This window comes from Typopeltis vanoorti, chromosome 1 (assembly GCF_054136105.1).
Source record: "Typopeltis vanoorti isolate ZY-2024b chromosome 1, IOZ_Tvanoo_1.0, whole genome shotgun sequence".
NCBI lineage: Eukaryota > Metazoa > Arthropoda > Arachnida > Uropygi > Thelyphonidae > Typopeltis > Typopeltis vanoorti.
In genome coordinates this window covers 112,933,130-112,959,651 of record NC_143549.1, presented here as the reverse complement: position 1 = coordinate 112,959,651, position 26,522 = coordinate 112,933,130, and the positions used below count along the sequence as shown (strand labels likewise).

At 36.8% G+C, this 26,522-nt stretch overlaps 1 protein-coding gene across 2 annotated transcripts in view; it reads right to left on the bottom strand.

Moving 5' to 3' along the window:
- Nucleotides 1-26,522, bottom strand: part of PCB (Pyruvate carboxylase) — a 553,291-nt gene that overhangs the window by 215,749 nt on the left and 311,020 nt on the right. For both annotated transcript variants that reach the window (XM_090392830.1, XM_090392839.1), the window contains one exon: nt 26,066-26,248. In XM_090392830.1, the coding sequence (XP_090248956.1) occupies nt 26,066-26,248 (183 nt within the window). The remainder of the gene's footprint in view (nt 1-26,065; nt 26,249-26,522) is intronic.

Sequence of the window (26,522 nt, the reverse complement as noted above, 5' to 3'; positions counted from 1 at the left end):
ATAAAACATTGAAATTTATGTTCATAGAAAACCTATCACTAGAAGATGCATACAACTGTTTTCATATCATCCTACATCACACATGGCAGGTATTATCAAAATCTAATACATACAGAGCTCTCAAAATTTGCTCTTTATATTCCCTTCTGTTGGATGATTTAAGTACAATAAAAAAATACTCTGACAACTATCCAGAAAATTATTGATGGTTATCGTTCCTCAGCCAAGTTACAATCTAATGTAAAAAGAATTTATTACGTTAAAGGAACATCAAACTAAATAGCATGTATTCTTTGTGAGTATATGCTATACTCTACTTTCAAACTATCTCAGAAAGAAAAACTGTCTTCCTTTCTACAATCTACCATTCCACACACACACCAAGTATATCTATTAAGCAGACATTCTGCCAAGATGACAGTCCAAGAACATCAGGACTACACTAAGTTTTTAATCTAGGAAGTCTGGCCTTGCTTGCAATGCCAAAAACAACACTCCTTAAGATCTAAATCAATATTCTCCATTCCAGCAAGATTTAAATTTGATCATCTGTTCCTCGCAACTTATGAATCTTTATGACGTCATTGGTATCTTAATTGCTTTGAATTATTTTGGAATTAATTCATTTCCTTCAAAGGAAATGAATTAATTTAAACTAAATGACTCACATCTTGTGATACACATTTTCATTGTAGTTAATACATCTCTCTCTCTCTCTCTCATCCCCCCACTCCACCCCTCTCCATGAAGATGTCCATATAACAATTGATAAAATATATTAAAATATTTAATAAATTCTATTTTTCTGTATATACATGCATTAATCATCATTAATATATGTCTCATGCAGGTTTTTTCCAAAACATCTAATAAATATTAACCTATTAGTATCTCTGGTACTAATAGGTTAGTATTAGTACCAAGAGATACTAATAGGTTACTATTAGTACTAATAGATTTTAAGAGATACTAATATATTAGTATCTCTTAAAATCTTCACCACCATTCCTGGAGTGGTGGTGAAGATTTTAGAGAAGTTGATAAGATCTCACATACAGCAATGAGTTGACAGACAAGCTATACTTTGTACAGAACAGCATGGGTTTACTTAAGGGAGGTCATGTTTTACTAATTTGCTTATTTTTTAAGCATATGAAACTGAAATGTAAACTATTCACCTGGATAAATGAGTGGCTGATGGGCAGAAAGTGGTAGATGGAAGGTGTGTGAATCAGCAAGATTTCCAGGGAATGACGATTCCTGAAATGACTAAAACAATATATAAAGAAGTAGAATAAGTGTATAGATTATACTAGTTAGAATGAACAATTTGAAAAGAGAAAAAAGAAGCACAGCAATTGTAAATGAGTGAGGGATTAGATTGTGTAGAAGAGTAATTATCCACGGAATGATTTTATTGGGTGAAAGGATTTTTACGTGGAAGATGGATTGTGTTTGAACTGTTCTGGCATCAGGAACTTGGAGATAGTTATTTGGTGAAAGAATGGATGAGAAAACTACTCAGGGAAACCAGATGATTCTGGGTAGTTGTACAGATGCATGGATGAGTGCATTAAAATTTTGTGTAGAAATCATGAATGTGTAATGAGAGAGAATATTTGATTGATAAAATCCTAGGATATACAAGACTAGTTTAGTCAAGAAAGAAAAGTTGACTATGGAAATAGGAGAATTTGGTTTAAGATTCAACTCATCAATCTGGCAAACAATTTTCACTTATATATGACAATATCAGAACACTCTCCTTGATCACTAATTTGGAGATATATAATAGTCAACTCGTTTAGATTCTAAGATTCCATTACTGGATCCATATGTTCTTGTTTTGCAAGTCTTTTCATCACATACTACTTAGCTCAGTTCATTCTGTGATCCATGAATAATTCTATAAATTCATTTTCTCTTGTCATACATCCTACCTCCAACCTCTAGTCTATATCCATGTACTGGAAATCATCCATACTGAGGATGATCTGTTAGTCTCAGATTTAAATATTTGTCAAATAAGGTTTTATTAATTTTATACATATTCTAGTCTGTGTACATTAGCAGCCTTCATTATGTCTCAAATATCTTTGAAAAATTTTTATGCTGTCTTGCATGTTAATGGAATATTGGGAAAATTTATGGAGTAGGGTAATGCAGTAGGGGAGCAGAATACTTCTGGACATACTTCCCTGCAGGGAGTACCCAGATTTCAATCCATGCATGGCTTCAGTGACCAATGCTAGTTGTTATACTTGGACTTTCTCCAGCACAGCCTGCAAAGTAAGCACCGGCAAGACATATTCACCTGCTTTATATTTCCACATATTCCCTTTCTTAGTCAAAGGTCTTATATTGTCATCTCCTAACTGAATGATCACTCATTTGAAGGCATAATGGTCAATTCATTTAGATTATCAGATTTTACTATGATCCAATGTTCTTATATTGCAAGGCTCTTCCATTACTTACTGCTTAGCTTATCCTGAGATCCATGAATAATTCCATAAATGCATTTTCTCTTGTCTTGTATCCTATGTCAAACCTCTAGTCTTTCTCAGTGTACTGATTATTGCCCATAATGACAAGTTCTTTTTTACCAGCAAGGTTTTTGTCTTTATAGTTCTGAGTCATCATTCGATGAATCTAATAGTAGTAGCAACCTTCTTCCTTTTAATGTATTAGGCCTAGTGACCTGTTAAGGAGATGTCCTTAGCCCTTCCAAACCATACCCATCCCAAGGATAAGGTGGGTAGCCCTATGCCTCCCAGTGTGTCCTTTGAGGGTGGTCTGAAAAGTTCTCGGCCTCAACTATAGATGGCAACACTATCTGCATGAGTTTTTTTTTTCTGGTACATCTGTCATAAGCATTCATATGAAATTGCAAGTCATTCTATCAAGTAGTTTGTTTTATACAGCTGTCTGAAGCAAAAGTATTATTTGTATCCCTTGAAATGGATAAAATTGAGTATCGTGCAGTTATAAAATTCTTTGTGAAAGAAGGTTTAATGCCAAAAGAAATTCATTCGAAGTTCATAAAAGTTTAAGGGCACTCTTCTCCTTTGTTTTCAAAGGAGAAGAGTGCCCTTTTACAGCCAATTACGAAATGGGCTGCTGAGTTTAAACATGGCTGTACCAGCCTTGAAGATGATCCACTTGAAGGATGTCCAAAAAGTAACACCACCAGAAATCATTGATCAATTGCATGATATGGTATTGGATGACCGGCGAGTCAAAGTGCATGAAAATGCTAAGACTATAGGCATTTCAAAAGTATGAGTAGAATATATGTTGCATGAAGAATTGCAAATGAAAAAAGCTTTGCGCAAGATGGGTGCTGCGCCTGCTCATAGCAGATCAAAAATGCACTCGCATGAAAATCCCTGAACAGTGTCTGGAGCATTTTAACAAGAATAAAACTGATTTTGTGTGTCAATTTATTACTTAGGATGAGACTTGGATTCACCATTACACACACACTAGAATCCAAACAGCAGTCAAAAGTGAACAGAGCCAGTTGTCCAGCACCAAAATCAGTTCCATCAGCAGTAAAGTTCATGGCATCGATGTTTTGGGATGCTAAAGGCATTTTGTTTATTAATTATCTTGAAAAGGATAAAACAATAACCAGGGAATATTATTCCGATCTTTCAACCACACTAGACGAAAAATTTCATGAGAAAAGACCCGGTTTCCAGAAGAAAAAAAATCATCTTTCATTAGAACAATGCATCTACCCACAAAGGTGTTTTGGCAATGGAAAAATTAAGGGATCTGCACTATGAACTGTTGGAACATCCACCCTGTTCCCTAGATTTGGCTCCCTCTGACTTCTCTCTTCCCAAAACTAAAACTCTTCCTCGCTGGTCAGGGTTTTTCTCCAAATCAAGAGGTGATTGCATCTGTAGAGGGGGTATTTTGCAGATCTTACCAGAACCACTACAGGGATGGGATAATGGCACTGGAGCATCGCTGGAATAAATGTATTAGTCTTAAGGGAGATTATGTTGAAAAATAAAAATAATTTTGAAATTATAAATTCGTTCTTTCATTGTTAGGCCGAGAACTTTTCAGACCACCATCGTACATACAGGGTGTTCGGGATAAATTTGACAGTTTCGTAAGGAAAAAGAAAATCTTCTTTGTATCTATTAAATTTAATGAATTGACAAAAAAACATTACAGGCAGAGTTAATTACAATACTATCAACAAGATTTACTCAAAATAACCACCATTAGCATCGATCACAGCTTCAATTCTGCTTCGGAACCTCGAACAAGCTGATGCTACAGTCTCCCTGGGAAGGGCCGCAAAAACTGTTTTAATTTTATCCATTAACTGGGCTTTTGTATTACTGGAAGTGCGATTGGTGTCTTTTTCAACTGCGCCCCATACAAAATAATCCATGGGGTTAAGGTCTGGGGAGTTTGGAGGCCAAACATTTGGACTGGTGAAGTCGTAGAAATTTTCAGACAACCATTTTTGACTTTTCCCAGAGGTGTGGCAAGGGGCCGAATCCTGCTGCCATACATACGGCCTACCATTGGCTACCCTTGTTATCCAGGGCTTGACTACAGTTAGCAACTCCACGAACAAAGCCCGAATTCCAATGTCAGGGTTCTTCAACATCTGTTCCTGCAGATTTGTGAGGAATTCTGCTGTACGAACGCAATCAGATCGTCTGCTAGGGATCTTTCTTCTTGCTGCATCCTCGTAGTCACCATTGCAAGTCTCTAGTTCATGCCTGATTGTTTTTACTGTATTCAGGGAGCATTGGGCAGCAGTCGTAATATCCTTATTTTGATGGCGGGCACGAATCATCATGATACAAGTTATTCTCTTCCATGATTCAGGTGGGTTCCAGCTATCCATCCTTTCTGACATCTTGTATATGAATGAAGAAGGGTCCAAACTTTTAAATGAAGAGAAGTGTGTGTTAATACATGTAACTTACGGAAAAATATAATTAATTATAAATATGTCAAATTTATCCCGAACACCCTGTATACTAACACTATATAATTCACACAATATCAGTAATTGATGTTACATTACAATGACTTGAAGTTGATCTTATTGACAAATTTAATCAATTCTGTGTAATGCTCTTGGATAAGTCTCTGTTTTGACACTGGCCTCTTGTCTCCAAAAGTGATGATGTGTTGTATTAGGGGCATCCGGATGGAGCCCAGTAGATGACAGTCGTAAAGTATGTGGCCAACAATCTGTTGAAAATGTGAACTACAGATGGCGATTCCAGGATATGGAAACTGTGTAAGTAGCGTCTTAGTTTTCCATGTCCCATTAGTAACATGGAGAAATCTTAAACTTGGAGAAATCGCATGCTTTTCAGCCGGAGTCTGCTTCTAATACTTGGCAAGAACTCTTTTGTTGTTGATTCATTTTTTTTGATGTTTTCCATTCTTCTTGAAACAAGTTTAGGCTTCTTTCTTCTGAAAGTGTTTTTATAGCAGATTTCGAGTACTTTTGATTACTTGTTTCTAGCCACTTCTTTAACCAGCTGATCCGCTCTGTCATTCTGGTATGAGACCAGCTACCTTTTGTCGAAAGAGACCAGATAAAGGTTTCTCATGTCACTGATGGGAATCTAACTGAGGTCTTGCTGACCAAAGGGCTTTGGCTATACTGACTGAGCTATGGAGGCTCAGGCAGCACCAAATTCGGTATTTTGTTCTGTTCACCTCTATTTCACACCAAACTCATATTACTCATAAGACCACCACCATTGGAGATTTCTAGAAGTAAGATCTCCATGTCTTCTCTTCTCTGTTCCCCCCTTCCCTACCAAATAAATTAAACCCATCACATTCTATTCTTTTAATGATATACTACTGTTAGTCAGGTCTCGTACTGGTAGATACAATGAAACCAATACGAGACCTGGCCAAACAGTAGTATATCATTAAAAGAATGGAATGTGATTGGATCAGTTCGTTGCAGGGGGGGCGACAAAGTGGGGGATCGTACAATTAGAAATCTTCAATGGTGGTGGTAGTAATACGAGTAATACAGTCGGTTTGGTGTGAGAGAGAAAGAGAGGTTACCAGAACAAAATACTGACTTGGGTGTTGCTACAGTAGCTTCATCCAAAGAGGACTCAGAACTATAAAGACAGAAACCCTTGCTGGTAAAAGGACTATCATTAGGTTGGAGAAAGGACACATGACAAGAAAACATGCATTTATAGAATTATTCAGGGATCTCAGGATAAACTAAGCTAAGCAGTAAGTGATGGAAGAGCCTTGCAATATAAGAACATTGGATCATAGTAGAACCATTATGCCTCTAAATGAGAGTGATCATTCAGTTCTGACTTAGAAGGTGACAATATAAGACCTTTGGCTAAGAAAGGGAATACATGGAAATATAAAGCAGATGAATATGTCCTCTGGTGCTTACTTTGCAGACTGTGTTGGAGTCAGTCCAAGTTGTTATAAGTTGTTATACTTGCAGAGGTCACTGTTGAGACCATGCATGGAGTGAGGTCTGGGTACTCCCTGCAGGGGAGTATGCCCACAAGTTTTCTGCCCCCTACTGCATTATCTTACTCCATAAATTTACCCAATATTCCATTAACATGCAAGACAGCATAAAAATTTTTCAAAGATATTTGAGACATAATGAAGGCCGGCTAATGTACACAGACTAGAATGTGTAAAATTAATAAAACGCTATTTGACAAAAAAAAAGCTACTGATGGCTGATGAGACTTCCCCAGATTTTTGGCAAGGAGAGACAGTCTTTCCAATTTAAATTGAGTGATGAAATAATGTTTTAGCACACTGAGCAAGCAAGCATTCAAATCTGAAGCAGCAAGTAGGCAAGTTCTTACCAGAAGATTCTGTGGTCCGATCAATCCCATGTTGTGCTAAATCAGATTTTATATAAGATTGAAAAATATAAAAAATAAATAATAAAAATAAATAAATAAAATAAAATAAAAAATCACAAGAACACTAGAATACCCAGTTTGTCAAAAGTAGAAAAGTTGGCAATCACATGGAACTTGGCATATGCCTGAAAGGCAAGAAGATATCATTTAAGGAAGAGATTTTATATAAACTCTCTTCCTTAGTAGCCAGGAAGAGAGTTTATTTATCAGGAAAAGAGTAGATACTAGGTTATATTTCTTGAGGATGTTTGAAAGTGGTTCATAAAAACCTGAAAAACATGACCTGTGTCAAGGCCCTTTTCTTCCGAAAAGGGCCTTGACACAGAGAGAAACTGGCTATGAACATTTTGTCATTGTGCAAACAAAGTGTTTAGTCTAGTCTTAAGTGTAAGTTTATTTTATGAAAAGGCCTTGGATCCAATTAATTTGTAGTTAGTTATGTAATATTTGTTTGAAGTGTATATATATATATATATTGTTTTTGTTATATTAAATGTGTTTATTTTGTATTTTGGTCTTGAGTCAGTGATTATTTGGATTCTGAAAGAAATAGTAAAGAGGAGGTCATTGCACCAATCGGAGTGAACCCTTATATAGGTACACTCGGAATTTAAAAAAATAATTGTTAGAAACAGAGATCATCTCTATGGTAGGATTAATAATATGATAATATCTATATAATGTCTAAATTTATATTTATCTTATGGTAGTAAATGATAAAATACACTAGTATCTACATATATTTTATGCAATCATGACATATCTATTTTTTTTTTTTTTTTTTGATATTTCTAGGCTACATGGTTTGTCTGAGAGTTTTTTCAACTTGTCTGAAATCTCAAAAAAATTTTCTAATATTTATTGAAAAAAAAATCAGTATAATAAGTGGACCTGTGTTGTTCAACTGTACATGGAATTTTGTTCAGTTGGAATTTTTGGGGATATTGTTAATTGAAGATATTTCTATATAAACATCTTCAATTAACAATATCCCCAAAAATTCCAACTAAACAAAATTCCATGTACAGTTGAACAACACAGGTCCACTTATTATACTGATTTTTTTTTTTTTCAATAAATATTAGAAAATTTTTTTGAGATTTCAGACAATTTGAAAAAACTCTCAGACAAACCATGTAGCCTAGAAATATCAAAAAAAAAAAAAAAAAATAGATATGTCATGATTGCATAAAATATATGTAGATACTAGTGTATTTTATCATTTACTACCATAAGATAAATATAAATTAACTTTTTCATAAAAAGTTAAAATTTATCAAAACTTACATGCACAAACACCTCCAGACCATATATGCTGTCATCCGCAGTTGAGAGAAATATAAACAAATATAAAGATGCCATATTAAATCATAACTGCATAAAATTAATTGTTAATAATTAATTAGCATCATCATCATCATCTTTTCAGCCATTTTCTGTCCACTGCTGGATGAAGGCCTCCTCCAGTTCCTTCTACCTTTCTCTGATCTTGGCAATGGTTGACCAATTTTTGCCAACAAAATTTGATAATTCATCACTACCTTCTTTTAGGATGTCCTCGGCCTTGTTTCCCTTCTTTTGGAATCCAGTTCGTTAGTATGGTGGTCCATCGCTCATTTTCTCTTCTAGATAGATGTCTGGCCCATTTCCATTTTAGTCGCTTGTGGTGAAGAATGCTGTCAGTGATACGAGTCTGGCTTCTTATCCAGGTGTTTCGCTTCTTATCTTTTAATGTGATGCCTAGCATCAACCTCTCCCTTTTGCTTTGAGTTGTTGCTAGTTTATTTGCCAGTGCTTTCGTTAGAGACCAAGTTTCACAACCATATGTGATGACTGAAAGAATACACTGGTTAAATGTCTTCCTTTTTAAAAAGAGTGGGGCATTATTGTTTTGAAAAATGCTTTTCAATTTTCTGAATGCACCCCAGGCAAGTTCAACTCTCCTATTTATTTCCTTTTGGAGTCCACAGTTTAGATCAATGAGATGACCTAAGTATGTATATGAAGAGACTCTTTCCAAGAAATTGTTTTCTATTATGTTTTTTGATGTTATAAAATAATTAAACATGATTTTGGTTTTTATACTCTGTTTATTTTTAGACCGACTTTTCTGCTTTCATGATATAGGTCTTCTATCATTATATTAAGATCTTCTGGAGTGTTTGCAAAAATTATATCATTTGCATATGTTAGGTGTGTTAAGTTTCCGTTATTAATTTTTATAACGAGGTTTGTCCAGTTTATATTGTTAAATATTTCTTGAAGAACTGCTGTGAAGGTTTTGGGTGATAGAGAGTCTCCCTGTCAGACACCTTTTTCAATTAGTATTTTATCGCTACTTTTGTGAAGTGAGATTGTTGCTGTGGTATATTTCTTGGAGGAGATCCAAATATCTCTCTCCAGGAACAACCTGATTCTGGAGTGCTTTGATTATTGCATTAGTTTTGATGGAATCAAATGCTTTTTCATAATCAATAAAGGCTAAACAGAGAGGAAATTGGTTTTACTTCACAAATATGATCAATTGTGTTAAAGCCTTTATGGAATCCTGTTTGTTCTGCTGGTTGATTTGAGTCTAGAAGAGAGAGGTTAACCTGTATGTTATTGCTTTTGTGAGAATTTTGTACAGATTAGAGAGAATACTAATTGGTCTACAATTCTTTATTTCTTTTTTGTCTCCTTTTTTAAATAACAATATCAAAGTAGCATTTTTCCAGTTTTCTGGTATCTTCCCCCTCTTCTAGGCATAGATTTAATAAGTCTGTGTATGGCCCCCACAAGGGGAAGGGGGATGACAGGGCTCTAGCTTAGGGGCTCTTAACTGGCTGACCCGACAAGACAGGTCAGCGAGTTAAGTGAGACTAATAAAAGACAAAAAGAAACTTTATAACATATAAATATGTACCGAGAGGGACTACTAGCTTTTGCAATCGTTTCTGATCCGTTATCCATCTTTTCAGACTTATGATTACGCTTCTGAACTTCGCATTCGAAAGGATTTACTTTAGTTTTAGTTTTTCATTCGTCCATCTCGCTTTCTATGCACACTGTCATTTCAATGCTGACGCTGCACCGACATTACTAGCACACTACCCTACCGGTGTGTATGCTACGGATGATGAGAGAATTTTATTTTATTCGTAAAAGAGAAAGCTTTATTTGATAGTTTTAGTTGCTTAACCTGATCTCAAGAAACTGAAAATTTTATGCAAAATTCTTTATTTGAGAAGGATTTGTCTTATTTGAATTAAAATTTTGCTAGTTAATAAATAAAAGAAAATATAAAACTTTTTAGTTATGATTTTTTTGTATGAAACAAACTTAATTATTATTTAAGATCATACAAATTTGAGATATTAAAAATATTTAAATAAATTGCTCTCAAGCAAGCAAAGACGTTCTAATTAAAATAAATAAAATCCCAATGTCTGATTCAAAGTACAAACATAAGTCCGGAGCTCAGAAGAGGAAACTTAAATCCGAGAGAGAGAGAATCGAAAGCATTGGAAAGTTGTCAATTCATAACCAAATTTTTAAAATCTGAAAACGAAAAGGACATAGTTCCCAGTACTGATCATAGTGAAGGTGGTGATAATGTTTGCGACACTGAAATCTAAACAGAATATCAGTGTCAAATCGAAACTCATAAAGCAGTTGAAAGTCAAGCGACTGTTACATGCGAACCTCTTGCAACTGAAGAAAAGGCCACAAGTGAAAAATCTGCAGAAAGAGTGACTATGGAAGAATATGATACAGTTGATGCTTCAGTTGCAGGTCCTGTTGAAAAATCTGATATAAAATATGATGACCCTAGTAATTGGCCAAGAGTAATCTCAAAAAACATGTGACCAGAGATAGTACGAACTATCAGCTTTCAAGAATTCCAAAAGATTTATAAGGAATTGTCAAGAAATCTTAATGGTACAAAATTTCAAGATTCTTTGCTCTTGAAATTTCCAAGATATCCAAGGCATATCATACAACTTTTTGGAAAAAGTTGCATGATATGTTGCCTCTTCACAAAAATAATGCTGAACACAGAAAACAATATCTGGCTTGGAAATCTGGTTTGCAGTCATTGAAAGTACAGTGGAACCTCGGTTGTTGAACACCTCTGTTCTCGAACAATTCGGTTCCCAAACATATTTTCCGAACAAAAAACGCCCCGGTTTATGAACAGAATTTTGGTTCCTGAACAGACAAACGGCAATGAGGTGCTCTGCGTGCTGAGCTGTAAGGCGGGAAAGTGTCAGTTACGTGGCAGCCTTCGTACAGTGCAGACACCTGCTTGAATTTGCAGTGAGTTTTCATGATTTTCTTTGCGTTTTTTTTTTTTCATGAATTATTATTAATTAAGGGACCGCAGAAGAATAGCGATAGCAGCAAAGAGAAAAGTTGTTAGAACCACGATAGAGATGAAAAACGAAATCATATCCAAACATGAAAATGCCGTTCGTGTCTCAGATCTTGCTAGGCAGTTCGGTATGGCAAAATCAACGATCTGTACAATACTCAAAAATAAAGAGGCGATCAATTTTCGTCTATATTTTATCTATTTATTGTGTTTATTCTTTTTGTGTAAGATTTTATGCATTTTCATTATGTTTGTATACGATCTTATGCATTTTCATTATGTTTGTATATGCGTGGATAGGCTTATGTGTTCGTCAGACATGTTGTAATAGGTTTCACGGTATAATAAGAACACAGATGGTTAAGAAAATAACTATTTATTAACTTAAAAGCTAATATTTCACTGGTATTATATCCAGCATCTTCAGAGCACACAACACAAAGTTTGTTACCGTGAAACCTATTACAACATGTTTGTATACGATCTTATGCATGGAGTACTGTTGTAAAGGTTTAAATAAACAATCATCTGGCATTTGGGAACGGATTAATCCATTTTACATTAATTCTTATGGGAAAATGGTTTCAGTTTTCGAACAATTCGGTTTCCGAACAGCCTTCGGGAACGAATTAAGTTCGACAACCGAGGTTCCACTGTACATGGAATCAATAAAGACTTACAACTACAAATTCAATATGAAACAAATAAGTGGAGAGCACTTCTGTAATGGATTGTAGATGCAACGTTATTTTTATCATCCAGAGGTTTAGCATTTCAAGGAGAAAACATGAAGATTGGAGATGTTCATAATGGGAATTTCTTAGGTATATCAGAATTAATTGGAAAGTACGATGAAGTGACACAACAACATCTCAGCAAAGTTTAACAAAATCAGATGGAAGGTAAAAGTATGAAAGGATATGCACATTACTTGTTGTGGAATTCGCAAAATGAATTCCACAACAAGTGAACTTTGCCTGTGCAATTGACAATTGCACAGGCAAAGTTCTCCAAACTATTCTAGATCAAAGAAGAGACGCGATTTTCTATGGAATAATGGTAGATGCAACATCAGATATCTCCCACAATGAACAAAATGTCCTAATTCTCAGATACATATCACAAAACCAAGACTCAAGCAAATTTGAAATCAATGAACGTTTCATTGAATTCACGAACTTTACTGGAAAAACTGGAGAAAAAATAACTGAAGAAATACTTGCAACTATGGAAAAAAACAGTACACCTCTCGAAGATTGCTCAAGACTACGATAATGGTGCAAATATGCGTGGAAAAATAAGCAGAGTAAAAACTTTCATTTTACAAACGAACAAATGTGCCTTATTCTCTCCCTGCGGAGCACATTCACTAAATCGCACAGGAGTCAATACTGCCAAAATCAACCCATATGTTATAATGTTTTTTGGGAATATAGAGAGATTCTACTCTTTCTTTGCTCACACTCCTGCATGCAGGGAAGTACTGAAAAAACACATAGCACTATCTCTTCAAATTCTTTCAGAAACAAGGTGGAGTGAAAGAATTCAAGCTGTGTGCCCAATTGTTAAACATTATCCCGGTGTACCTTCTGTGTTAGATGTCATTCTCGGAGAGATGGACACAGAATTTACTCCTTCAACACTGAACACAATTAAAGGCTTGAAAAAATATTTCAGATCTTATAAAGGTATGCTAATGACAATGTTTTGGCAAAATACTAGCAAGTATTGACAATAAGAACATTATTATACAAAGTAAAGGAATATCTCTTGAGACACTTGAAACCTCTTCTAAATCAGAATCGGAGTCCTCATACAACAAATTGTCCTCTGTACCATCCAGTGCATTACTAATGTCACACTTCTTGAATGATTTAACCACTGTCTCAGTTTTCACAGCATCCCATGAAGCTTTGACCACTCAAACTTCCGAAATGATAGGCCTCTTCCTTCTTCCTGATGGTGTAACCTCAAAATCTGAAGACTGAATCCAGCAGTCTTCTGGATGCAGTGATCCACTTCTGCTTCATAAATCCCTTAAATGGTTTATTAATACAAACATCTAAAGGTTGAAGCTGACTAGTTAGACCTGGAATTAAAGCTGAGTTTTCAATTCCTTGAGTTTATTTTTAACATCTTCTGTTGCAACCGTATAGTCTGGTTTAGTCCCGAAGGTTACACACCTTCGGGACTAAACCAGACCCGAGACTCAGATTAAACAACATGGTCAAGGGGACTGATAATTCCTTAGCCGCTTTACGCAAGACCCGTGCCAGTATACCATCCAAATCCCACAGATGTATTCACATTAAGGTTCTGTAATAGACTATTCACCTTCACTTCATTCATCACATTTCAGCAGTTGCTTTGCAAAGATAGGTCCTTCTACAGCATGTTCCATGGCTTATGGGTGACCCTGTATATATATATGAAGGAAATTCAAGCCTCATTGACAATCAGAGGAACTTCAGCAGCTTTATTTAGGAGGGGCTAAGCTAGTCAACCTTAGAGAAAAGTAACAGTTTTTAACCACCCAGAGATTATTTTATTTTTGAAAAATGAACAAATTAGCTAAATAAGCCATACAATGCATAGATAAAATATACAAACGCTACTGTTAAGCGAAGTGGATAAAATTAACAACTGATTGCAACAATCTCATCAATTCATTCAACAAAAAACAATTTAAGGATAAAAACTTTGCACAAAAATTAAAGAATTGCTTCATTGCCTATTTCTGTGAACAAGCTGCAGATCTTATGAACACACAAAAGTCTACAAGCAATCAAAAATACTTAGGCATATTTCAAAAGTGATGATTACAAGATATTTCACTAGAATGGATCAACTATAAACAAAGATTATGTCAATACCTTTGTAATGCAAAACAATATGAAGGGTGAATGAAATTTAAGTCAGAATTTATCCAAAGAAAGTCAGGATTTTAGTTTTTGTAAACATTTCAGTGATGGCAACACCTTAGCCATCACATTTTGTTGTCCGTACAACTTTGGCAGTATCATCTAAATTTTGGATCCTTATCTACCATCACCCCAAGATCTTTAATTTCCTCCACATCACAATATATCCCCAAAAAGCATAATTCTACATCCCATCTTTGTTGTCCACAATTACATTTTGCAAAATTGAACTGGTATCACCACTTCTGTGTCCATTCACTTGGACACAAGATTTCTTGTAAGGCCACAACTGTTCCACTAATCCTAGTTATTCCCAACTTTGCATCACCTGCAAACAACCGCATATTCTCCATTCAAATCCTCTCCAATATCATTATGTTTAAGATTTTTGTGATTTTTTCTGAGGTGCCTCGGATGTAAGGTATGGTGATGGATTTAGAGTAATCCTTGTTGTGAGGGGGAGGGGGGGGGGTTGTGGTTTACTGGTTTTAATATTTTTTGGATTTTTTTTGGGGGGTAGCCATTGGCTGAGAACGTGTTGAGGATGTGGTTTCGTTCTGTGGTTAGGGCATTGTCATTCGAGCAGATAAGTTTAGCCCTGTTGTGTAGTGTCTTAATGACTCCATATTGTTGTGAAGGGGGGGGGGGGGGGGGGATTGTTGGTGAATGTATCTGCCTGTATGGGTGGGTTTTCTATATACTGAGAAAACCAAGGTTCCATCCGGCTGGCGGGTGACCGGTGTGTCTAAGAACGGAATGCAGTTGTTTTTTTCCTCTTCCAGAGTGAATTTGATTCTGGGGTGTTGGTTGTTTAAGTGTGTTAGGAAGGAGAGGAGTGCATCGCAGCCATGTGGCCAAATAGCGAATACATCATCTACATAGCGAAGCCAAATGGTTGGTTTTTGTGGGGCAGAGTTCAAGGCTTGCTCTTCAAAAGTCTCCATATAAAAGTTGGCCAAGGGTGGGGAGAGTGGAGAACCCATGGCTGTCCCCTCTATTTGTTGTATCTGTAGAATTTTCCTTGCCAAACAAAATAGCCTGAGTTCATTGTGAACTGAAATAGGGATGTGATATCGGGAGGAAATTTAGCTTGGATTAGCTCTAAGGATTCTTTGAGAGGGACATTCATAAATAAGGAGGGGACATCAAAACTGACCATTATTTTAGTGTGTTTGAGTGTAAGGTTTTCTATGCTGGCTTTGAAGTGGGCTGAGTTTTTTATGTATGAAGGTGTGTTGCCAGTATAGTGTGAGAGAGCTTTGGCCAAATGTTTAGCTAGTTTGTATGTGGGGGAATCAATGCCATCCACTATGGGACGTAATGGCACATTTTCCTTGTGAATTTTTGGGAGGCCATAAATACGGGGGGGGGGGGGTATGGAGTTATATGGTTTCAGTTTGTTGGTGATTTCCACAGGCCAAGAAGTGACCTTCTTAAGGAGCCTGTGGAGTTTTCTAATTTGTGAGTTGGTGGGATTGTATTCGATAGGGAGGTAAGTGGCACGATATAACAATAGAGATTTCAGCTTACCTGTGTAATCTTTTTGGTTCAGCAATACTGTGGCATTCCCTTTGTCAGCTTTGGTGATTATTATTTTCTTGTTTTTCTTTAATTCTAATAGAGATTTAATTTCTTTACTGGGCATGTTGGTTTTAGGTGGTTTGGCTTTAGTCAGAACACAAGCTACATCCAGTCTAATATCATTGGCGACGTGGCTTGGGACGTGTCGGATCCCGCGTTCAATCCGTATCATGATATCCTCAGCAGGTAGTCTATTGGGTGCAATGGCGAAGTTGTGGCCACATGCGAGGGCGTCGAGTGCTTCGGGTTTTTACACTTAGTGACGACAGATTCACTACTGTATTGGTAGGAAGTTGCGGTTTAGAGATCGCGACCTTTTTTTAAATTTTTGAATTTTTTGATGTGTCGATCTCGGACTAATCTAAACTCTTTCTCCGCTGCAGTGTACGAGATGTCGCGTAAAATCGACCAAATTTCGTGGCTTAAGGTGCTTGTAAGGTCAACTTCGAGTGCCTGTATAGCTGAGTTAGCTTCACTCAGGAAACGGCGAGTGGCGGCAATTTGTTCTCTGAGTAAGGCTTGGCTGGCACGGTTATAGATACGAAGTGCCTTTTGTGAAGAGAAACGGTGCTTGAATTTCACAGTTAGGGATTACCTGGTTATCCCAGCAGCGCTTCAGGAAGGCGAGATGATTCAGTTGTCTTGCTAGCTTCAACTTCAATTTACAGTAATGGCGTGCTTTATGTGCGGTAACATCTCCGTGGATTATAGTAATTCTCGTGGAAAGGCTTAGACGTTGGTTATGCATTTTCACTATATTATTTCAGGAAATTACAACGTACTAGGATATACATTAAAATAAATTTTAATATATTTCTATATTTCGGCAACGTCACGCTGCCATTTTCAAGAACTTATGTACAAGATATGTGCACGCAGGCACAGCACAGACAATAAATGAGTAAGAAGAATGAAGCTATTATTTCTCCTAAAGTCCTGATGGTGCCCTCTAGTGGGCGATGTTGGTATTCTTGGGCGATTGGGCTGGAGGTCTTCTCATGTAAGTTTCCCAAATTTGAGGAAGTCTCATGCAGCCAAATTTGTTGAGGTTTGGTTCGTTTCTTAGGGCTGAAGCTGATTCTATGAAAAGCCTTTCATATCTGTATTTGCTACGGTGTATTATCTTGGCTTTTTTCCACTGTATTCTATGGCAGGTATCCAGAGCATGGTCAGCAAGACCAGAGTGGCTGTACTGGTGAAACCGGATGTAGTCCTTGTGTTCTGAAATTCTGATATTTGCTGTCCTGCCTGTTTGGCCGAAGTAGGACAGCTTACAGCTGCAAGGTACCTGGTACACCCCAGGTAGGTCTAGGGGGGGAGGTTGGTCTTTTGTTGAGCGGATAAGGGATGCCAATTTTTTATATGGTTTGTAACAAGAAGTTATGTTTTTTAAGATTTTTGTGATTTTTTCTGAGGTGCCTCGGATGTAAGGTATGGTGATGGATTTAGAGTAATCCTTGTTGTGAGGGTGAGGGGTGGGGGTTGTGGTTTACTGGTTTTAATATTTTTTGGATTTTTTTGGGGGGGTAGCCATTGGCTGAGAACATGTTGAGGATGTGGTTTCGTTCTGTGGTTAGGGCATTGTCATTCGAGCAGATAAGTTTAGCCCTGTTGTGTAGTGTCTTAATGACTCCATATTGTTGTGAGGGGGGGGGGATTGTTGGTGAATGTATCTGCCTGTATGGGTGGGTTTTCTATGCCAAACCATCTAAAACCAACATGCCCAGTAAAGAAATTAAATCTCTATTAGAATTAAAGAAAAACAAGAAAATAATAATCACCAAAGCTGACAAAGGGAATGCCACAGTATTGCTGAACCAAAAAGATTACACAGGTAAGCTGAAATCTCTATTGTTATATCGTGCCACTTACCTCCCTATCGAATACAATCCCACCAACTCACAAATTAGAAAACTCCACAGGCTCCTTAAGAAGGTCACTTCTTGGCCTGTGGAAATCACCAACAAACCAAAACCATATAACTCCATACCCCCCCGTATTTATGGCCTCCCAAAAATTCACAAGGAAAATGTGCCATTACGTCCCATAGTGGATGGCATTGATTCCCCCACATACAAACTAGCTAAACATTTGGCCAAAGCCCTCTCACACTATACTGGCAACACACCTTCACACATAAAAAACTCAGCCCACTTCAAAGCCAGCATAGAAAACCTTACACTCAAACACACTGACATAATGGTCAGTTTTGATGTCTCCTCCTTATTTACGAATGTCCCTCTCAAAGAATCCTTAGAGCTAATCCAAGCTAAATTTCCTCCCGATATCACAGCCCTATTTCAGTTCACAATGAACTCAGGCTATTTTGTTTGGCAAGGAAAATTCTACAAACAAATAGAGGGGACAGCCATGGGTTCTCCACTCTCCCCACCCTTGGCCAACTTTTATATGGAGACTTTTGAAGAGCAAGCCTTGAACTCTGCCCCACAAAAACCAACCATTTGGCTTCGCTATGTAGATGATGTATTCGCTATTTGGCCACATGGCTGCGATGCACTCCTCTCCTTCCTAACACACTTAAACAACCAACACCCCAGAATCAAATTCACTCTGGAAGAGGAAAAAAACAACTGCATTCCGTTCTTAGACACACCGGTCACCCGCCAGCCGGATGGAACCTTGGTTTTCTCAGTATATAGAAAACCCACCCATACAGGCAGATACATTCACCAACAATCCCCCCCCCCTCACAACAATATGGAGTCATTAAGACACTACACAACAGGGCTAAACTTATCTGCTCGAATGACAATGCCCTAACCACAGAACGAAACCACATCCTAAACACGTTCTCAGCCAATGGCTACCCCCCCCCCAAAAAAATCCAAAAAATATTAAAACCAGTAAACCACAACCCCCACCCCTCACCCTCACAACAAGGATTACTCTAAATCCATCACCATACCTTACATCCGAGGCACCTCAGAAAAAATCACAAAAATCTTAAAAAACATAACTTCTTGTTACAAACCATATAAAAAATTGGCATCCCTTATCCGCTCAACAAAAGACCAACCTCCCCCCCTAGACCTACCTGGGGTGTACCAGGTACCTTGCAGCTGTAAGCTGTCCTACTTCGGCCAAACAGGCAGGACAGCAAATATCAGAATTTCAGAACACAAGGACTACATCCGGTTTCACCAATACAGCCACTCCGGTCTTGCTGACCATGCTCTGGATACCTGCCATAGAATACAGTGGAAAAAAGCAAAGATAATACACCATAGCAAATACAGATATGAAAGGCTTTTCATAGAATCAGCTTCAGCCCTAAGAAACGAACCAAACCTCAACAAATTTGGCTGCATGAGACTTCCTCAAATTTGGGAAACTTACATGAGAAGACCTCCAGCCCAATCGCCCAAGAATACCAACATCGCTCGCTAGAGGGCACCATCAGGACTTTAGGAGAAATAATAGCTTCATTCTTCTTACTCATTTATTGTCTGTGCTGTGCCTGCGTGCACATATCTGGTACATAAGTTCTTGAAAATGGCAGCGTGACATTGCCGAAATATAGAAATATATTAAAATTTATTTTAATGTATATCCTAGTACGTTGTAATTTCCTGAAATAATATAGTGAAAATTAATAATCATTATGTCACAAGTATCGTTAAAAATAAAATTTTATTCCTTCACGGGGAAAACTTCACCAAAAAAACTGGTAAATTAGGTAACTCGAGGTAAGTTGCGAGTGAGGATCATCTTTTTAAAAAAATGCCACAACAACAAGATAATTCCTAATTTCACTAAGATTAAAGAAACCATTAAATCTCCTGGAGCTCATAATATTTACAGGAACACCAGTTTATCTTTAATCTGTAATCAACTCAGAGCAGCTAAGCATAATCTGGCTATTAACATTCATCAAGTTTCTGATCTCCATACCTATATCTCCACAAACTTAGAACCACATCTTTCAAACATAGTTCTGATGTAGCTAAATGTTCTATACAACGTTCATATAAAAAACAGAATCAACATCTAAACCACAAATATGATGTTCTTGTTTCTAGACAAATTAAGCTGTTCTAAGTTCCAGATAATTGGATCGTCAACGTATCCGGTTGGCTCTTAACTAATAGTGAAACACTCATTCTCTCAAAAGAACATGATTTCTCTATAGTCCCTATCTAGATTTTCTAGTTAACATCGAATGGAACCTCATTCATCTTTCAAGTGAAAAAGCTAATCTCTCCATCTAGAAGTTGTTTCTTCGCTACTTAAAGCCAAGCTTCCTCCATCGAACATATCTCCTTCTGAAAAGAAAGCTATACATTCCTTAAGAGTGAAATTGTCAGAATGCAAGATTTGATGAAATAGTTGTTGAAAATGAAAAATAAAATTAGAAATATGTGGAGTAATATGAGATGTTTAGCAGAAAATAATGAAAGGGTGCAAAATAGAATGAAAAAAAAAAAGGGTACACGAGGTAACAAGTAATTCCATGATAGTAGTGTATGGGAATTCTATAGTTAGAGGATGAGAAAATCTATCAGGTCTGCTATCCAGTAGGGAGAATGAAAGATAATTTAGCCATTGAACATGAGGAGGAAACGAGCAAGAGAACTAGTGGTCATTCGGACAAATGATTGAAGTGGACAAAAGGAGTATGTAAGGGTGAATATCAGGAAGTAATTGAGAAGATAGAAAGAAAACAGTGTAGTGGTAAAGGTTGTCAGTGTGTTCCAAAATATGACAATGATGAGTTGAGATGGTAAAGAGGTAACAAGTGATTCCAATTAGTGGAGCTGTGCGAGAAGAAAGGAGTACATTTTGTGGATGTATGGCATGTGTATGTGAGAAGAATGGAATTATACAGGGGAGAGGGTGATGGGTTGCATTTAAATGGCTTTGGAGTGAGTGAACTAGAGAAAGTGTTGCTAGATGGGAGTACAGTGTGCTACATGCAAAAGATCAAAAGTAAGAATGAAGTGAAAGACCAGGAAAGTGGTACCGAAGAGACAGAAGTGCTTGGCAGTGGAAATGATGTTAGTGTGAGAGAAGAAGAGAGAATGGGAATGCAAGAGGATCAGGGAAATGGGGGGAGCCTGGGTGGACATGAAGACATGGTGCAGAGAGAGAGAGAGAGAGAGAGAGACAGAGAGTGGATGTTGAATATAGTAGTGAATGCATGTATGGAGATGGAATACATTGCAATGTGAGTGGGGAAACTGAGACTGAGCAGATATTTGTAGGAAGTGGTGATAAAGGTGATTGGGCATCGACAGGTATGGTGGGAAAATCACAGCCAACCAGTGGCTCGGATAGGACTACTTACAGTCCTAAAAACAAACTGCTGTGTTTTTGTTTACAAATGCCAGGAGTATCAGAAATAAGATGATGAAATAGTTTCAGTGATTAAGTTTATTTGCCCCAAAAGCATTGGAATAAGTGAAACATAACTGAATGAAGATGATATCATAATGGGAATAGAAATGAAAGGATACAATATTTTTTGTGACGATAGAAAGAACAAGAAGGGAGGGGGGGGGAGTACTGCTGATGATAGCAGGAGAATTATGTTCACATAAGATAGACATGAAAGAGGGAAATAGTAGCAATGGTTATGAGGCAGTATGGTATAAATTGGAGGTTGACAGGAAGACATGTTGAGTTGGATATTGCTATAGGTCAGGGAATGTGGAGGGTGGTGATGAAGAAATGTATAAACAACTTGGATTAATCAACAAAGGAAGGCTAATTATTATGGTCGATTTTAATTATGGCAGTATAGATTGGAATGAGAAAATACCATTTTGGGAATAAGGAAATTTAATTTCTTGAGAGATAACTATCTCAGGCAGCATGTCAAGAAGGGTATGCGAGGATTGAGAGTTTTAGATAACATTTGTAATTTTTCATCAGATTATGTAACTGAGAGTGGGGTTTTAACACTTACCTCCAGTTGGTGAGAGTGATCATGAAGTGATCATCTGAGTTTTGGCTAGTGATATGTGGACTTGTGTGAGAAAAGGATATACATATGTGGAATTATAAGGTTGGTGATTATGACAAGCTTAGGAGACAGCTTGGAGCTATAGAGTGGAATAAGAGTTGGGCAGTTAAGGAAATAAATGCTACTTAGGAGCTGACAAAGGAATACATAACAGCATCAATGTGTGAATGTATTCTGAAGGCCAAAAGGCTGAATAAGGTAGCTGTAAAATGGATGAATGAGGGGCTTAAGCATGAAATCTGGAAGAAGAAGAAAGTACTTTGGAGGCAATACAAGATGAATAATGGTGATAATCAGTTTCATGAGGAGTATAAAGAACAAGCTAGGAGAATGACTCAGTAAGGAAAACAAAAGTGCAATGTGAGCAGAAATTGGCAAATCAGGTAAAGAAAAACCATAGAGTTTTTTTAAGTAGAAGGAAGAATGATTACGGTAAGATGATGTTAATGGTTGAAAATGGTAAAATGGTAACTGCTGAAAAAGATATTGAGGTTGTTGAAAGTTTTTTTCACTTGGTTATACTATAAATTAAAGATACAATGAAATTATATACTTGATTTAATCCTTTTATCCAAGTGTAAGCAAACAAAGTTTGTGCCTGAAGTATTTTCAGGACTGGGCAACTTGTGGTAAAGGTGGTATATGACTTCACATCACTTGCCTGAGAATCCCATAATGCTAAACACATCTCTTTGTGGACATGTATAATACTATGCATTATGGGAAGGGTCACTACCCAGACTGGTTTTGACCTTTATTGAGGTCTCTTCAGTGGGAGCCAGACCCGGAGGTGATACTAAGGTTTCCAACAACCTATCTCTAATCCAAAGTAATTTAATAATAAGGAGTGACATCTTTTGGCAACTGGCATATGGTAATATGACTTCTGCATTACTTCAACCTCAGTTGAAGTACTGAAGACCCAAAACTGACCCCTGTGGTGTACCACAGGGGTCAGTTTTGGGACCATTGTTGTTCAATTTGTATATTAATGATATTGGAATGGGTTTAACTAGTGATATGCAGCTCTTTTGCAGATGATGCAAAACTGGGGAGAGCAATACACAGTCAGACAGATACTGTGGCCTTTCAGGAGGACACGAACAGATTGCATGAATGGGCAGGTAAGTGGAACTATCAGTTCAATGTTGCAAAGTGTAAGGTTTTGAAATTTGGTAAGCAGTGATGGGATGCAAAGTATATACTTGGTGGGGAAACTTTAAAGGAGGTAAAGGAAATCAGAGATCTGGAAGTGGTGATGAATAAAGATCTGGACTTCAGGGGTCACATTGCACAAGTTGTGAAATCACATCGGATAATGGTAATGAGGCAGAGGACCCTAACATGTAGAAAAAAAAAGAGGTTATGATGCTGCTGTATAAGATCTTGATCAGGTCTCATATACATTATTGTGCACAGATCTGGTTGCTCAGTTTTCATGGTGATGAGGATATATTGGAAAAGGTCCAGAGAAGATTTACAAACGTTATCAGTGGTCTTTGGAATATGGAGTACAAGGACAGATTGAAAGAATGTAAACTGCAAAAACCTCATGAATAGGAGGAAAAGGAGGAGGATATGATTGAGACATATAAGCTAGTCAGGGTATGTTATCAGGTTGACATGGAAGTGATTTTTTCATAAAATGTGAAAAGAGGAAGAACAAGAGGCCATCGCTACAAACTGCATAAAGAGGGTGTGAGCAGAGGAGTGAGGAGAAGGTTCTTTGCATGGAGAGTGGCTGTGAGTGGAATGCATTGCCTGAGTGTGTTGTGGATCAGTTTAAGGTGCAGTTGGATGAGCATTGTGTGCAACAGTGTGTGTGTGTGTGCGTGCGCACCTCCCACGATGAGTCTGACTCCATGGTGGTCAGATGTTAATAATAATTCCTGGATTTATAACCAGGTTTCATTGATACCATTTATTGGATGTGACTTCTCCATTCTTTCCTGAAACCATTTCTTTTTCTCTTTATCCATTCCAGAACCATCTTCAAATCCAACTGTTTTCCATACATCCAGGCAATCCCTATCCCTTCTTGTCTATACATGCATTCTCATCCTCTCTGATGATCAACTTTTCTCACACTGTGTTCTCCTGTCCACCCTGTCGCTCCCTGTTTGTCTTGCAAACTTGCCATTTTTTTATTCATAAGCACCACTTTAATCTCTCCTTTACTTTTCTTCCCTTTCACACTGCTTCTTACTTGCCCAGATTCATTCTTTGCATTCATTACTCTCTCTTCCAGCAGCAATTTCTCCAAATGACTCACACCAAAACCATTCAAATTCAGTACATGACTTTTATACAGCTCAATTCATCCTTCAAACTCATTCCAAACATATACAAGCACTTGTTTCTTTTCACACATTTTTGCTATTTCATTACTGTCATACCTTTCCTATCACATTATTATATTTTATCCTTCTCAACAACCTTCTGATATCCAGTTGTACATTATCCTTGTTCCCAGTCAAGTCATTTGTTCCTATTACCACTATGAACTCTTATGCTTGCTTACTCCCAATGTTTTAATCACTATTTCTTTTACCTCCTGGAAAACAATCCTTTTGAATCTTCTCATTTACCACACCTCTAATAATCGAATTCATTCATGTACAATACTACACTGCAAGTATTTTGATATCTCTTTCATACCAAGATCATTCATTTCTGTCACTTCACTTTCTTGCATAATCACTTCATCTCTTCCTCATCTTCACCAACTGATCTTTCAAATCTCATGTAATTTTACACTATCATTCACTCTGGTTATTTTATTGCCAGTCATACAAGCATGTTCAGCATTGACCCCACTTGCCATCTTACTGTTCACACTGTTATCAACATCTTTGTTGCATGTTTTAACATCAATCAAACTATTTTCCTTACTATCATTTTCCACATCCTTTAACATTCACACAGTCTCCCTGAACGAACCGTTTCAGTTATGATGCCATGTTACCTACCCATATTTAAACAAGCTTCGTGGTCTATAAGAATATTGCACTTTCTGCATATCCATACTCTCCTTTTTCTTATTCAGCTTCTTCCACATTTTCCCACATATACATACTACACTTATGGCACTGTAATATTTTTGAAAAATCTATGCCATTCACTTTGCTTGTCTTTCACACTGACCTATGCAATGATCTACATTTCTACACCATTTTGTACCTGAGAACTAACAAAAACACAACAAATTCAAAATAATGCTGGCTAAGAAATTTAACCAAACACCATATTCAACGCTCAAATATTTCACAGTAACACTCAATCTACAAATTAGATAACGATTGAAAAAATTTACTCATGTTGTCATAGCCTATAAAATGACCAGTGTTTAACACTTCCCACCTAGTGGCCAATCATTAGGAGAGAAGTTTTGTTTCTAAACTTCCATTGAAGTTTCAACTGTGTCACTAGTGCTTATTTGAGAATCATCACTGGTGATTATGAATGAGGGGGAAAAAAAATGATAAACAAGCGCTACATGTCCTGGCAAACTTCTTTGACCATTTATTTCTGTTCATAACAGAGAGAGTCCAAAGAACATTATTATTTATTATTATTATTATTTGACGCCTCCAGGGAGTTCAAGGACTCAAGGGAAGGCACATACTCTACAACACCATTCAATCACAAATTGACTGAAACTACACCAACGCCATCTACTGCTGACCACCATTGGTATTTCCACAGACAATCAAAAACATCCATGCCCATGGCAGGATTTGAACCCACAGCCTTTTGGCTGGAGAGCAGATACACTATCCACTCGGCCAACCAGGCTGGCATGTGAACTTCTAATACCACATTTTAACTGCAAACTATTCCCATACCAGTAACTGAGGCAAAATGCAGGTGATTCAGCACTACATTACATATGACTGAGAATAAACAGTATAATCAGTCACATTTAATGCAGTGTTCAATCACCTGCATTGTTCTCTATTATTGTAATTTTTCCCCTCACCTTTAAAATGCACCACTGAACACAAATGCTCATTAATTTGATTATGGAATTAAATAATTAGATTATGAATGCCCAAGTACTGAGCATTCCATAATCTAATTATTATCTGATTACTTTTTCCAAGTTATGCACCAAGTTCTGTGTCACATTTGTCTTAAATCGTAAGTCATTTCTAAGAACCATAGAATACTGTTTTTTAAAACAAATTATACTGGAAATTATAATACAAAAGAAATATATTAATATACAATTTTAATATCTACACTTTTAGATTTTGACATTTTTAAACTTTATTGCTATTTAAAAAAAAAATAAATAAAATTTTACCTTGACTCCTCTGATTCGAAATTCTCTTAAAGCTCTGTTCATTTTTGCAGATGCTGACTTCATATCATTAGCATGAGCTACAACTTTAACTAATAATGAGTCATAATAAGGAGACACTATTGCACCAGCAAATGCTGAAGCACTATCAAGTCTGATTCCAAATCCTTCTCCACTTCTAAATACCTAAACAATGAATTCAACATGTATACATATAAATAACAAGTAAGTTTTTGTTTATATTAGTTTTCAGTGATCAATACAATAATAAGAATACTTTAATTCAAGGAAAGTTATTAGCTGAATTGCATACACAAGTGTTTTGCTAAGTGAGATAATTGAAGCACAATGAAAGACTAAAAATAGAATGATAGGACAAAAAATTAGATTAAGGAATGAAGAAAACATGGATAAACAAATGAAAAGAGGCATGGGTTAATGTAAGATAAAAGTTTCAAAC